The sequence below is a fragment of the Lathyrus oleraceus genome, chromosome 3, assembly GCF_024323335.1.
Source record: "Lathyrus oleraceus cultivar Zhongwan6 chromosome 3, CAAS_Psat_ZW6_1.0, whole genome shotgun sequence".
In the NCBI taxonomy this organism is placed as follows: domain Eukaryota; kingdom Viridiplantae; phylum Streptophyta; class Magnoliopsida; order Fabales; family Fabaceae; genus Lathyrus; species Lathyrus oleraceus.
The window spans coordinates 389222355-389237291 of NC_066581.1; the positions used below are offsets into that span (position 1 = coordinate 389222355).

Sequence of the window (14937 nt, forward strand, 5' to 3'; positions counted from 1 at the left end):
TTTTTATATCCTCTTCATCAGATTTCAAGTTGTCTCCCCAGCAAGCGCAGAAAGAATGATACATCATCATCTTCCCAGAGAGTCTGGCGCTAGCATTTGTGTTTTATCAATTATATGGTTGTCATCCCTTGTGTGGACTAGCCTAAAATCCCTTATAGATTGATAAAAGTTGATATGCTTTAAGTGGAGAGTACTCCTTGTCTCATCCTGACTGTCTACTCACGAGGAAGATTGTCTTTCCCCAACTTGAGTAAGAATCTCCAACGGAGTAAGCATGTGTTCCCTGCAGAGCTATCTTTTCAGATATTTGTCTCCTCAGCAGTGAAGTCGCCAGTTGTTGAAGGGCTTATTTCCCATTTCATTTTGAAAGAAGTATCCCTGGTAGGTCGCTTGTGGATGAATGATTCATTTCCGTTTTCTCCAGCCAGGGTAGTTCCCTCGAGAGCGTTTGCAGCTTGTCCCTAATAGGGTTGCCAGATCAGAGCTTGATGTTTGTATCTCCTCCGAGTCTGAAGATTTCTTCTAGCATTAAGAGCTGGTGGTGAAGATGTTTTTTTTCCCTTTCCCAGTGGAGCAAAATGCTATTATTTCCCCTTTGCAGAGTTTCCTCTCCAGCAGATAGAAGGGAGTGTTTTGGTTGATGTACATCTAGTTGGTGGTTGTTCCCCACGGAGTTCCACATCATTCTTTGATAATATTCCCCAGTAGAGTTTCTTCTCCGGCGGATCTTATTGTGTTTTAACCACCTATCCCTGAGAGAGTTGATGGAAACTCCCCAACAGGTTCTCTTGCATCTTCCTTTTGTCAGGATTGTTTGCTCCTGGTAGATTCCTCCTGTGCAGAGTGTTGTTCCTTGTAGTTGGAAGCTTTGACTTTGCATATTCCCAACTATGGTTAAAGTCTTCTCTTGCTTACTTTTATTCCAGAGTTGATCCCCGTCAGAATTGGGTTCTCTGTCCGATTCTCTTCTTTCGCTGCTCCTGAATACATTTTCTTTGTATCCTCAGTGAGTGTAGCTTTGGGATAGGGTTTGATATCCCTAATGATTTATTTTCATCCTGTTCGGGTTATTCCCAAGCTGAGTTCTCCAGTAGGCCTAACCCTTCTTGTCGAGACGTTGTGTCGAGTGTCTGTTCGTGATTCTTGGACTTGTTTGTGTTAGATATGTCTGTTTGTCAGCATTAATCATACACAAATCATGCATATACATGCATAATCATAGCACTCAGATATTCACAATACATTCTTTTCCATATATCTTTGCTTGTTATCTCCTGTTGTTGGAGAAATGATTCTTCCCCAAGCAGATGTTTGTGTTTGATCTCTCCATATAGAGTCACCCCCATAGGCAGAAAGTGTCTATCTTTCCTTCTTTTTTCCCCACTGGGTTATGTCCTCGTGGATGATTATTGTTTCAGTTTCCTCCCCAGTTGTGTATCGGGATGGGATTACTCCCCCGAGTTATATCCTCATCGGGTTGAGTCTTGTTTTATTGCGTCCTTCTAGTTTGTTCCTAGATTGACTATCTTGTTATCCCCTGCAGTTCCCTGTGGTTCAGTTGTTCAATTGCCCAGTAACCGGTAATTGTCCATCCTTTCCCCAACGGATTTTGTGGCCTTCTACCCAGTAACCGATAGTTGTAAGTCCTATTTCTGTGGTTTTCTACCCAGTAACCGGTAGATGTAATCCTCTCTTTGTTGGTTATCTTTACCCAGTAACCGGTATTGATATTCCTTCATTTTTGAGTATACCACCCAGTAACCGGTGATATATCTCTTGGATATTTGTTTTTGTCAGGCAGTTTGTCCCTGGCGAGTCATCTTTCTTTCACCCTTGTTCGGTGATGATTGTTTCTCCTTTTGATTGGTCATCATTTTATACCCAGTAACTGGTATCCGATGTCCTTTCTTTTTTGGTCGATTTATCCTTCATTAACCCAGTAACCAGTTGTGGATAATCTTCCATGCGAGTATGTTACCTATGTTTTACCCATATAATGGTAGTAGATAACATATCTCATGCGCTCTTCAGTCAAAGTTTTTTTTTTCTTCCCTAGTCGAGTAAGATTCGTATTTCCTTGTGGAATCGAATGCCCATCCTGTAAGTCAAGTTTGCTTTTTCAGCCCTCATTTCGGATGATGAATGTCTTGGTTATGTTCCCAATTCACGCCTAGTTGGTCACCTATTATATACCCAGTAACCGGTATCCCTGGTGTTCCTTCCTTCTGCTCCCTATTATGACTTTTTGTCCCCTGTGGAGTCAGATTTTCCTGAGTCGAGATGTGCCTTTTGGGTCCTCCTCAGATGTTTCAGATGATTGATATCTTTCACCCTTATATCGGTTTTAGATATTCTTTCTCCCTGAGCATGTTGTTCTCTCACCCAGTAACCGGTGTTTTGATAACATGTCTCTCTTTGAGTTTATTATCCAGTAACCGGTAATATCTCGTTGTTTCTTCCTCAGCTGAGTCCTTTGTGGACATCCCTGTCTGAGTCCGGATTTTATTCGATTGTGTCCTTTGTGGATTAGTTTTGCTGTATTGGCATATCCCCCAATACATGCATCTTTGCATCAGCTCGAGTCTTTCCATCGATTTATTTTCGTGGAATCCCTTCGTGTCTCCCAGCAAGTTTTTAAGTCGTGACCTGCTCACGCATTTTCACCTTATTTTCCCCCCAGAGTCTCTGTCTCCCTAGTGAGTGTGTTACTCCTATGGATCTTTAGTTTCTCCCGATTTCTTTTCCTTTGTGGTAATTATGCACCATGAAGATTTTTACTTTTGCATGCATACATTTGCATCATGAGGTCTCTTAGGGACCAAAATTCGTCTCTTTGTTATTTAAGCTCATTCTATCTCATCGAGACGAAGATTTTAACCTTGTATCTCTGGCTAGAACGACCTTAAATAGGGGCATATGTAAGACCCTAATTTTTACCCTAAGATCCCTCATGGCATCATGTTATTGCACAAGTGCATTGCCTCAAGGATCATAGCATGTTTGGCTCCTTGACCCTAGAGCTGAGACTTGTTTGAGTGTTTTGAGACCACCAAGCAAGCTTGTATGGTATATTATTGATTTTCTTATTTGATTACTAACCAAAATCACAAAAATATGTCACTAACTTTTTTTGTTTTGAAGCTCAAGTGATCATGTGCTCCACAATGCTCCTATGAGGCTCCTAAGCCAATGCAATGGCTAGATGAAGATGAGAAAAAGCATGGAAATGGTCCATAAAGTTACTAATCATCATATATGTCTCCCAAGTATCTCAATTTTCCAATTTGATCAAGATAACCCAAAGGACTTGAAGATTGTTTCCCAAGGAAACCCTAATTTCACCATGCTTTGACTATGCCTTGCCCATGAAGCAATCTCAACCTCTGATTAAATTTAATCAAGGGAAGTTCTTTAATTCATAATTTTATGCATATTTGAGCCTATTTAAGGTCCCTCAATCATTTATTCATCAAGATTGGAAGTTTGGCCTTGAAAAAGTTGACTAGTCAAGTCATCTGACTAAGCTGAGGATCCATGAAATATAACTTTTGATGTGTTTGTCAAATGAATACTACCCCAAGAGAAACAATGTTCTTCATAACTATATGAACAACTTTTATGTTCATCAAAAATCCATTTGAAGCTTGTAAGGTCATCATTAATTTCAAAACATTATAGGTCATTTTGACTAAAACCCTAATTTTGGGTCAACTTACCAAGGGCATAACTTCCTTAATTTTTATGATTTTGAGGTGAGACAAAATGAATTGGAAAGCTTGAGATGTATAATTAAACTGTTATGTTGGAAAAAATTTCATAGTCCTAAAAGAAATACATGTGATAATGCAAGACATTATAGGTCATCTTGGACCTAATTCATTGAATTTGAAAAAGTACCCAACTTCAAATGCCCATAACTTTGTCATAGAAAATCCAAATGATGAAAAATTTGAGTCTAGATTGACTATATTGAAAGGATATACAATTTTTATGTTGGACGTTTTTCCATTTGAAGCTTTTATCATAAGGATATAGGGGTTTGATTAAGCTTGCTTTTGGGTGAAATTTTTCAAAGAGATGTGAACATGTTTTGCACTTGGATTTTCCCAGCCAGTTTTGATCAATTTTCACATGCCAAATGATTTTTTGCCCAACATAACTTTTGTTCCTTATTTCAAGGGATTTCCAACCATTACTCACAATTGTCCTTGGGGTCTACCATTTGTGAGTTTCGAATTTATTTCCATTAAGGTGCATTTTTGATATTGTATGCTAAAACTTGAAATGCAAGCTTTCTCCATTCAAAGTGCACGACCAAATACTCTTTATGTGAACTCAACAAACTTTTGCAATCATCATTGGGCCTTCCACACGCATACACAGGCCCATGCATCCAATTTTCAATTTACCATGCACATGAAAGAAGCATGATCAGCTGATGCATTTACCTATAAATAGAGGCACCATGAGCTTTATTCAAAAACCTTTTGGGAGATCCCTTATGCTGCTGCACTAAAATCCTAACCATCACCAATGGAATTATTCATTTTTCTTCATTACTTTCGAGCTTGAAATTCAGTATCATTAACTTAGTTTTAAAGCCAAATTCCTTAGTCAATCACTTCCATTACACTCAAGGATCAAAGAGGAGCAAGGATCTTGAAGGATTCGTGGCCAGAAGTTCATCCATTTGAAGGTATCCATTCAAGCTTTTTGGATCTAGAACTCTTAATTCAATGTAGCATTCTTGTGTTTATGTGGTTTTCTGAAGTCCTCACACTTGAGGCAAGCCATTGGTGCTTTCAATTCTTCATTTTGTGAACTTTTAGTTTGAACACCATGATTTTCTCCCTCACATTTCTCTCAATATAGGAAGAGTGAGGGAGATCCATTGGTACAGTGATGATCTCCATCACACGAGCTTCATTTCCATGGCCTTGTTTTTAATTTTCATTAAGATTTTATTTCCTGCAACTGGTAGCCGGAAGTTGATGTAAATCTCACCTCATCCTTAGTGTTGGATTATAAGCCTTCCATGCTTATTATAGGGTTAACCCCTCACTAGCATGTTGAAGCTTTCCTCACATGGTGGATTGTTGGTTTAGGTTGAGTTTTCTCCATTTGATAACAAAAGACCTTAAGACTTTTGATTAAAATCAATTCACCAATCCTTGAAATTTTTACCCCGAACTACGAGGTTTTGATCCTCCTTTGTGATGGTACGTAAACAATGGGTTCATCCATTCAAACAACAAAATTTGTAAATATAATCTATTCTCTTCTCATCCCTCCAATCTTTTGCACAAGTCTTTTCACAAATACCAACCTACAACACATATTTGCAAAAAGAGGTTCCCTTAGAGTACTAAGGATGTTTTGGGTGCGTAAAACCTTCCCATTTCATAACCAACCCCCTTACCTAGATCTCTGACATTTTTATTAGTTTTTTATTTGAAAAACTTCTTACTTGGCTTTTGTTCGCTTTTTAGCCTTTCCTTTGGACAAATAAAAGTGCGGTGGTGACTCGAATTGTATGTTGACTTTTGGTTTAGTCAATAAACCTAAAAGTAACGAAAACCTCGCTACAACATAATCTCTATATGGTATCAAACCGGGTTGATTCGTCTCCCATTCACCTTTGATTTGATTCACCACCAAAGTTGAATCTCCAAAGACATCTAAATGTTTGATTCGGAGATCAATGGCCTCTTCGAGTCCTATAATGCAAGCTTCATATTCTGGCATATTGTTTGTGCACTTGAAAGTTAATCTAGCTGTAAACGGAAAATGCGTGCCTTTAGGAGTAATGATTACTGCCCCAATGCCATTACCATACTGATTAACAGCTCCATTAAATACCATACCCCAACGGGAACCAGGCATTGACCCTTCTTCAAGCAATGGTTCATCACAATCCTTCATCTTCAAGTACAAGATCTCTTCATCAGGAAAATCATACTGCACCGACTGGTAATCTTCAATTGGTTGGTGAGCCAAATGGTCAGCCAAGATACTACCTTTGATCGCCTTCTGAGATCGGTATTCAATATCATACTCTGATAACAACATCTGCCAACGGGAAATCCTCCCAATTAAAACATGATTCTCAAATATATACTTGATTGGATCCATTTTGGATATCAACCAAGTGGTATGATTCAACATATACTGACGCAGACGCTTGGCAGCCCAAGCCAATGCGCAACAAGTTTTCTCAAGCATAGAATACTGAGTCTTGCAGTCGGTGAACTTCTTATTAAGGTAGTAACTCGCAAATTCTTTCTTTCCAGTCTCATCTTGTTGGCCAAGAACACAACCCATACTATCTTCAAGCACAGTCAAATACATGATCAAGGGCCTTCCTTCAACAGGTGGAGACAAAATCGGAGGTTCGAGCAAATATTCTTTGACACTGTCAAAAGCTTTCTGGAAATCTTCGGTCCAATCACAAGACTGATCTTTCCGAAGAATCTTGAATATAGGCGCACATGTGGCAGTCATGTGTGAAATGAATCTTGAGATATAGTTCAAGCGGCCGAGAAAACCTCTGACTTGCTTCTCAATTTTGGGCGCAGGCATCTCTTGTATTGCTTTGACCTTGGCATGATCAACTTCAATACCCTTCTCGCTAACAATAAAGCCCAACAACTTACCAGAACAAAGAACAAAAGTACACTTATTGGGATTCAAGCGGAGTTTATACTTCCTCAAACGCTGGAATAAGTTCAACAAATGCTCAACATGTTCCTCTTCATCAATTGATTTAGCAATCATATCATCAACATATACTTCAATCTCTTTATGCATCATATCATGAAAAAGACTAGTCATTGCTCTTTGGTAAGTTGCACCAGCATTCTTTAGACCGAAAGGCATCACTCTATAACAGAATGTTCCCCAAGGTGTAATGAATGTGGTCTTCTCCATATCTTCGGGTGCCATCTTGATCTGATTATATCCGGAAAACCCGTTCATAAACGAAAAGACTTTGAATTTAGTTGTATTGTCTACCAACATATCAATGTGTGGAAGAGGGAAATCATCTTTCTGACTGGCTTTATTCAAATCTCTATAATCGACTCACATGCAGACTTTTCCATCCTTCTTTGGAACAAGCACAACATTGGCCACCCATTGCGGATACTCAATAGTCACAAGGAAACCGGCATCAATCTGCTTCTGCACTTTTTTGATCTTTACTGCCATTTCAGGATGCGTTCTTCTCAACTTCTGCTTGACTGGCGGGCACTGTGGCTTCAACGACAATCTATGCTCCACAATCTCAGAATCCAAACCAGGCATGTCTTGATAGGACCAAGCAAAGACATTTGAATATTCTCAGAGAAGATCAATCAACCCCTTCTTAACATCTGGACACAATCGAGACCCAATCTTGACTTCCTTCACATCATCCTCGGAACCCAAATTGACTAACCCAATCTGCTCTTCGAATGGCTGAATGGCTTTTCCTTCATGCTCAAGAAGACGAGATAATTCATCACTCACTTCTTCATCACTTTCCTCCTCAGCCTCAAACACAGGGAATTCAAAATTTGGAGAAGGAGAAGGATCATTGTATTCAATGGGGTTAGAAACCAACCTGCATAATGATTTGATATTTTGATTTTAGAGAAGTGAATTTGTGACCAAATATTATGCAGATGGACAATTATATTATTTATTTATGTTTTTTGTGATTACCATGTTCAGAATAAAGCAAAAAGTAAAAACAAACATCATAGATATGGATGAATAGAATTAATTTCACTGATGATCAAATTTGAAATGCCCAACAATGTTCACTTCCCCCTTAGGCATAGGAGAAGGATTTTTAAAATAAATAAAAGCAATTACTTAGATCGATGCATAATAACAGGAATATCAACAACAGTCCAATTGTCGCAAGCCTTTCCATGCGTCACAAAATTGGTGCAGTCTTCCTCTTCGTCATCCTCTAGCACATCAACTAAGTGTTATTCATTGCCATGAATGAACCCTCCGCTATGGAAGCTAAGTTGCATATCCTCTGATCTAGCAGTTGATGATCCTTTATGAATCCCCAGATCGGTTCTATTCTTGTTGTCGGAGACCTCTACCATTCGCCCCCACTGATCGACATTACCTTCTTCAACAATCTTCCTTGCATTTTTCAATGAGGACACAGGTACCCCAACTCTCTTTTCAACAACAATAGATAAGGCTTGGAACGGAGTTCCAACCTCATCCTCAGCTTCAACGTGAGAGAAAGATGACAAGTGGCTAACCAACAGTGCCTTATCCACACCAACAATGACAAGCTTGCCATTCTTCACAAATTTGAGTTTCTGATGCAATGTGGAGGTAACAGCTTCCGCCTCATGAATCCATGGCCTTCCTGTCATACCCCGATTTTGGTCCTGAATTTTTTTATTTTTTTTTATTTGGCACTTGGCCTAAAATTCATTTGCATACATTCATGACCAAAGGCAACCATCCATTCCCAAATTCCATCAAAAAGAAAAAAGAAAAAAATCACAACCAAGATATAACCATAATTCACATCTAATCCCAATTTCAAATCCAAGTCCTCCATTGCCGTAATCAACCATCCTCAATTTCCCGGATTTCTATCTAAGAAGAAAAAGCCTCAAAGTCTAGTCAACCTTTGCATTGGAGTTCTTGGAAGACCTTTGGAGGATATTATTGAAGATTTGGAAGAGATTGCTATCGGCTTGCCGGGTGATATTAAGTTAGCAGTGGCAGCGATTGCTAGACGAAGAAAGTTGTTGAGTGATGATGTCTTGATTGCGTTAGCTGATGCTTCCTGGGAAATCCTTGATGTCTCTGGCTCAGATGTTTCGGATTTTGGCTTGATAAAAGCAGCTGAAAGATGTAGAAAAGGCCACTTCTAATTTTACAACGATCATTGGCCTTGGAGCATTTGGTTCTGTTTACAAAGCACAAATACCTACAGGTGAGACGGTTGCAGTTAAAGTTCTTGGTGCTAATTCAAGACAAGGAGAACAAGAATTTTTAACTGAGGTTCTATTACTTGGAAGATTACATCACAAAAACCTTGTGGCTTTGGTGGGATATGCTGCGGAAAGAGGACGACATATGCTCCTTTACATTTACATGAGCAATGACAGTTTTGCTTCTCATTTATATGGAAAAGATTATGAGCCATTAAGCTGGGATTTGAGACTTAGCATAGCACTAGATGTTGCAAGGGTGCTGGAATATCTACATTATGGGGTTGATCCACCTATTGTGCACCGTGACATCAAGTCTTCCAACATTCTATTGGATGAGTTTATGAAAGCCAAGGTCACTGACTTTGGGCTTTCCAGACCAGAGATGATTAAGCCGCGTGCGTCCAATATCAGAGGAACTTTTGGATATCTTGATCCTGAGTATATATCTACAAGTACCTTCACTAAGAAAAGCGATGTATATAGTTTTGGTGTGCTACTTTTCGAGCTTATTACTGGAAGAAATCCACAGCAGGGGCTAATGGAATACGTAAAACTAGCTGCCATGGAAAGTGAGGGCAAGATTGGATGGGAAGAAATTGTGGATCCGCAATTGAATGAAAACTATGATGTAAACAAGCTTAATGATATGGCCTCACTTGCATTCAAATGTGTCAGTGGAGTTTCCAAAACTAGACCTTCAATGAGGACTGTTGTTCAAGCATTATCTAAGCTTTATAAGAAGCCTAAAAGAAATCATAGCCAGACATCTTCTACTGCACAGCCGATAATCATAGGAGTTTGTCGGTGTTCTTGAATGTTTAAATCATCTATCTTCTTTGAATTTCGTTTAATTGGTTAAAAGTTTATCTTCAAGAGTTATAAAGTCAATTGTATAATCGATTTGCACCGTCGGTGCATTGAAATTAATCTCTTGTTAAACCATTGGGAATGTGAAGCCCCCTAACATTGTTAGACTGAAGATACAAAAAAAGAAGGTGAAAAGATAACTTCCATCGAGCTCATGGCTCTAGATGTTCTAATTGAGGCATGTCAAAAGATAACACAATGGATGTAGAACTGTATTTCAATTGCCATTACAGAAAACTGAAAATACTCATGGCATTGATGAGTTTGAGTACAAGTATTACATCACTTAAATTTTCTGACCCAAACACATGGTTTCAATACACCTTTTAATGACTCAAATGAAAGCTCTAGCTAGCACTATAGCCACTTGGTTGCGGAAGAAGTGAAGGCCCTCTCTGACTGTATATCACAAGTGAAGAAGATTATTGATCACTATGGAGATTCTGACGGCCTCGCTGTTTCGACAAGCAGCATTTGTCAAATGCAATCTCTGATGCTGTTAACCATGGGCTATGTCGCGGATGTACTCATGTGCAACATAACCTCTGCACAAGAAATTTCTGATCAAGTGGAGAGCAACTGTTTTGTTGATGCCGCCGTTGTTTGTGCAAACTTCAGCATCATAGCCGAACCACCACCTGCACCTGCTGTCGGTACTCCTTCATCAACATGCTTGCAATCTCGTCCCTAACCTGCAACAAACAATAAAGAACATGGCACCGACAACAACTTGTAGCAGAAAACTCATGGCAGTCCAAAAAAAAGGGGTTACAATCATTTCTAAATTCCATCTGCATTCTTTAACACAATACAAATAAGAGCTCCCTCTTTTAACAAACTCAGACCCCTCGGGTCAAGGATGAGCCGATTTGTATGCGCAACTTCACTTCCGATCAAAGATCAAATGTCGTTGGTATTTCACAGTCTCTAGCTATGGCATATGTTATGGATCAGAAAGCAATGTTACTTCAGCAATCAACATGGAAAAATAATGTCAGGATTAATAATTTGGTTGAGCAAATCCATGGTCCACTTTCAAGCATTCAATCCTTGAGTAAAATCCTGTCTACACAAACAAAGAAAAGTCATATTTCACATGACATTGTTGAGGATATCTTGGTGCTAGGTGATCGTTTGAGGGATGTTCTCCATCAACTTCAGGATGTTGTATATGTGACGAAGACTAATATTATGCGCCACAATGAAGAAGCAATCAAGAAAATGAATCACATGCTTGCTGAATCAGAAAAAACTCAATTGTTAGATAGTTCTCTAGTGGACAAGCTGCTTGTGGAATGCAACTTTCCATCTATATGCATTCATTCTGGAATGTCCCAGGAAGAAAGGTTGAAGCGTTATAAAGGTTTTAAGGAGGGACATACCAGGATTCTTGTAGCAACCGATTTGGTTGGCAGAGGAATTGACATTGAACGCGTGAATATTGTGACAAACTATGACATGCCTGACTCTGCAGACACATACTTACACAGAGTTGGCCGAGCTGGAAGGTTTGGCACTAAAGGCCTTGCAACTACATTTGTTTCATGTTCACCCGATGTTGACGTTCTCAATAATGTTCAGTCCCGGTTTGAGGTGGATATGAAACAACTTCCTGAGCAGATTGATACATCTACATACATGCCATCACTTTCGTCCGGAAATCCACCTCAAGCTGCTGCTGCTGTTGCGGCAACCAGTTCGCCTAATGAAACCGCCGACTCAATTACACAAACTGACCAAGGAAAATCTTCAAGTTCAGACCAATACCCCGAAATTTCACTGTAGTAAAAAAAGGGTACAGGTAAAATTAGTCAAAGCAGTAATTCAAGGAATATCCTAAAAAAGGAATGAAGACAAATTTCAAGGAGAAAGTGTAGGTCGGTTTACCTTTTCCGAATTTAACAATAAACAGGGCAATCCAAATCTGAGCATCCCGAAAGGATTTTGCAGAAACACCCGTTTGGATCTGCATAGACCAAATCAAAACCCTAAAGCTGTGGAGATAAATAGAGAAGAGAGGAATCAGTGTGGACGACGAAAAAATTTGAGAGAGAGGAAACGGCGAAAAAGATACCACAAACCCTAATCACCAAATCAAAGACAAACCTGTGAGCTTCATCGTTGCCGTTGTCACCGCCGAAGGTGAGTTTTTTTCGTTTCAGCCATTGGTTTTTTACATAGTTGAGTTAGATGTGGGCGATTGGGAACGACACTGAGTGAGAGCGATGGAAGGATGTTGAGAGTTGAGTGAGAGCGATGAAGTTGCGAGAGAGAGCGAGATATGCGAGCGATTGAGATTGTGAGGGAGATGCAGGAACGATCGATTGAGAGCGCGATCGAGAGAGAGACTTTGAGAGTAAAGGTTGAGGGATAGCGTTTGAGAGAGAGAGAAAAATCTTGAGGTTTGAGGGAGCGATGAGGAAGGAGAATCGTAGCGAGTGAGGGCGAGTTTGGTTGAGGACGACGAGAGAGTTTTTTTTTTTTCCTTACTGTGTTTCATTTTTCTTTCAGTTTCTTTTTTTCTTTATTTTAAATAAAACAAATGATTTAATCCATAAAAAATACATTTAGTTTTCCTAATTTCCAATTCATTTCTCTTTTGGAAACCCAACAGCCAGGCGGCTGGGTTTTAATTTTGTGGTCCCCCCATCATTTATTTGGTAGTGCAACAGACCTTCTTTTATATTTATTTTTATTTTTTTTGAATTCTAATTTTTAATCTATTTTGGTTTATATATCTAAATTAGTATTAGAATAATAACTAACCACAAATGGTCTAGTGGAGAGGGGGTTTCTATGGTCTTTAGTGTAGTGGGTTTGATACCCGTATTGAGCATTTTATTTCTTTCAGCATTTGCATTTTATTTTATTTTAGCATTTTATTTTATTGTTTATGTTTTTATTATACTCATGGTTGATCTGCTTTCTCTTAATTTCATCATTCATTCAAAACCATTTTTAAACTATAAAAATCATATTTTTCTCGATTTAATATCGAGCCCATTTTCATACCCTTGTAAGTCGATCGCTTTTAAGCATCACCATCAACCTCACATAGCTTACTCTTGGGCTTTCTTACAATGAGCCGGTTCTCTTGCACTTACACTCATATTTCGCATCATTTGTTGTTTGTGCCTGATTTAATTATTTCATGATTCTTGAATCCCCATTTGACAAAATGTACCCCACTCCCCCGATGTGTAATAATTTTACTGTTTTATTTCTTTGACTGTTTAGTTAGCTACTAACACAAGAATAAAATCAACAATTTTCAAAAGACCAAAAATATGACTCGATCCAACGTCGATTATTTTCTCAATAAACAAGTCAATTCACTTCTCCCTCCAATTCGATTCCACTTATTTTTCAAACTTTCATCAAATGCTTGATTTAATGTCAAGCCATTTTTTTTTTAATAAAAACTCAAAAAATATTAATTCATAGTCAAGACTTTTTCAATAAAGGTGGAAATGGAACATGGTGTATACCATGCACTCCTGAGGTTAAGATTCGAGACGTATGCCTCGCCAATCTTAACTCTCGCCATCGTCTAAAATTGTCAATGTGGTTTCGTCAAACCCTTTCTCAATCAAATCTAAGATACTTAAATCTTATTTAACACTTTTTCAATAAATGTGGAAATGGAACATGGTGTATACCATGCACTCCTGAGATTAAGATTCGAGACGTATGCCTCGCCAATCTTAACTCTCGCCATCTTCTAAAACTGTCAATGCGGTTTCTTCAAACCCTTTCCCAATCAAATTCCAAAATACTTAATTCCTATCTTAACCTTTTTCAATAAAGATGGAAATGGAACATGGTGTATACCATGCATTCCTGAGGCTAGGATTCGAGATGTATATCTCGCTCATCCAAGTTCTCGCCATCACTCAAAATACATCCAACCAATCAAACTCTTTTTTCGCCGCCGTGTGATTAATCAAAAACCTTTTTCATAAACGAAAGATATATTGTCTTAAGTGATACAAAACAATGTTTCGGCCACGATTGTTGAGTAGAGATAAATGACGCTTTTCCGAATGTAGATTTATAAATCCGTTCGATGTGTGGTATGCGTCCACTCCTCATCTGTTTTGGGTAAAACAATGTTTTCGTCGATTAATACAGTATAGCTTTCGCTAAAATCGACCAACAAACAAACATTTTTCTACCCAGAACTACGTAAGCCTTGATTTCTCTTTTGAGATACGTAGGAGCAGAATTTTTAAATCTTGTCAGGCCCACTAATAAAAAACTTAGGTTTAGTCCTTCGTCAAAAATCCAAAAACATTTCCTCTTTCTTCTATTCTTTCTTTCCCACCTAATAATTCGAAAAGCCTAACATTTCAAACTAACATTAATGCACACAACTGACTTAATGGTTCCCGTTGAGTACAACGGACGTGAGGGGTGCTAATACCTTCCCCTTGCGTAATCGACTCCCGAACCCTGATATTGGTTGCGATGACCATATCTTATCCTTTCTTTTGTCTTGGGTTTTATCGATATTTCCCCTTTCCTTTTTAGGAATAAATAAAGTTCGGTGGCGACTCTGTTCAGTCAAATCATTGCGAGCGTGCGATCGTGCTTCGCTTTGAAGTCGTATCCCCATTTTTTCGAGGTGCGACAGATGGCGACTCTGCTGGGGACAGACCGTTCCCTAAGTGAGTTAAGCCTAGTTAGGACGTTTGTGTGCTTTTGTTTGTTTAATTGTGTGGCTTTTCCTTATTTATCGCTTTTATTATCTTTATTGTTTTTGATATATTTGTATATTGGTTATATTGTGATTGTTGGTATTTGGGTATTTGATTGCAAACCATGTGGGAAAGACTCTACACCCGAGTCTAGAGTGAAAAAACATAAGATAAGATGATGGTTGAGTAGTACAGACTCCCGAGGTGTATACTTCGTAAGAGACGGTACGAGAACCTCACTTAGAGTAGATCCTTTTGCAAATATTGTTGCCCGAGGTGTATACCTCGTAAGCTTCAATGTTTCAAAGGGGTCCATGACCCTAAGAACCTTTTAGAACATTGAACCTTTGGCCAACTAGGAATGATGGTTGCGTAGTATGGATTCCCGAGGTGGATACTTCGTAAGAATCGATACGAGA

General features: G+C 38.8%; 2 protein-coding genes across 2 annotated transcripts; both read left to right on the forward strand.

Moving 5' to 3' along the window:
• Positions 1-8152: 8152 nt before the first annotated feature.
• On the forward strand, positions 8153-9768 carry LOC127131396 (calcium/calmodulin-regulated receptor-like kinase 1). The gene is made up of 3 exons (XM_051060321.1): positions 8153-8164; positions 8565-8819; positions 8863-9768. Exons 1-3 carry the CDS (start codon positions 8153-8155, stop codon positions 9766-9768), a joined length of 1173 nt encoding a protein of 390 aa, XP_050916278.1.
• A 986-nt stretch (positions 9769-10754) lies between these two features.
• On the forward strand, positions 10755-11606 carry LOC127131397 (DEAD-box ATP-dependent RNA helicase 15). The gene has a single exon (XM_051060322.1). The coding sequence runs from the start codon at positions 10755-10757 to the stop codon at positions 11604-11606; it is 852 nt and encodes a 283-aa protein (XP_050916279.1).
• Positions 11607-14937: the final 3331 nt, after the last annotated feature.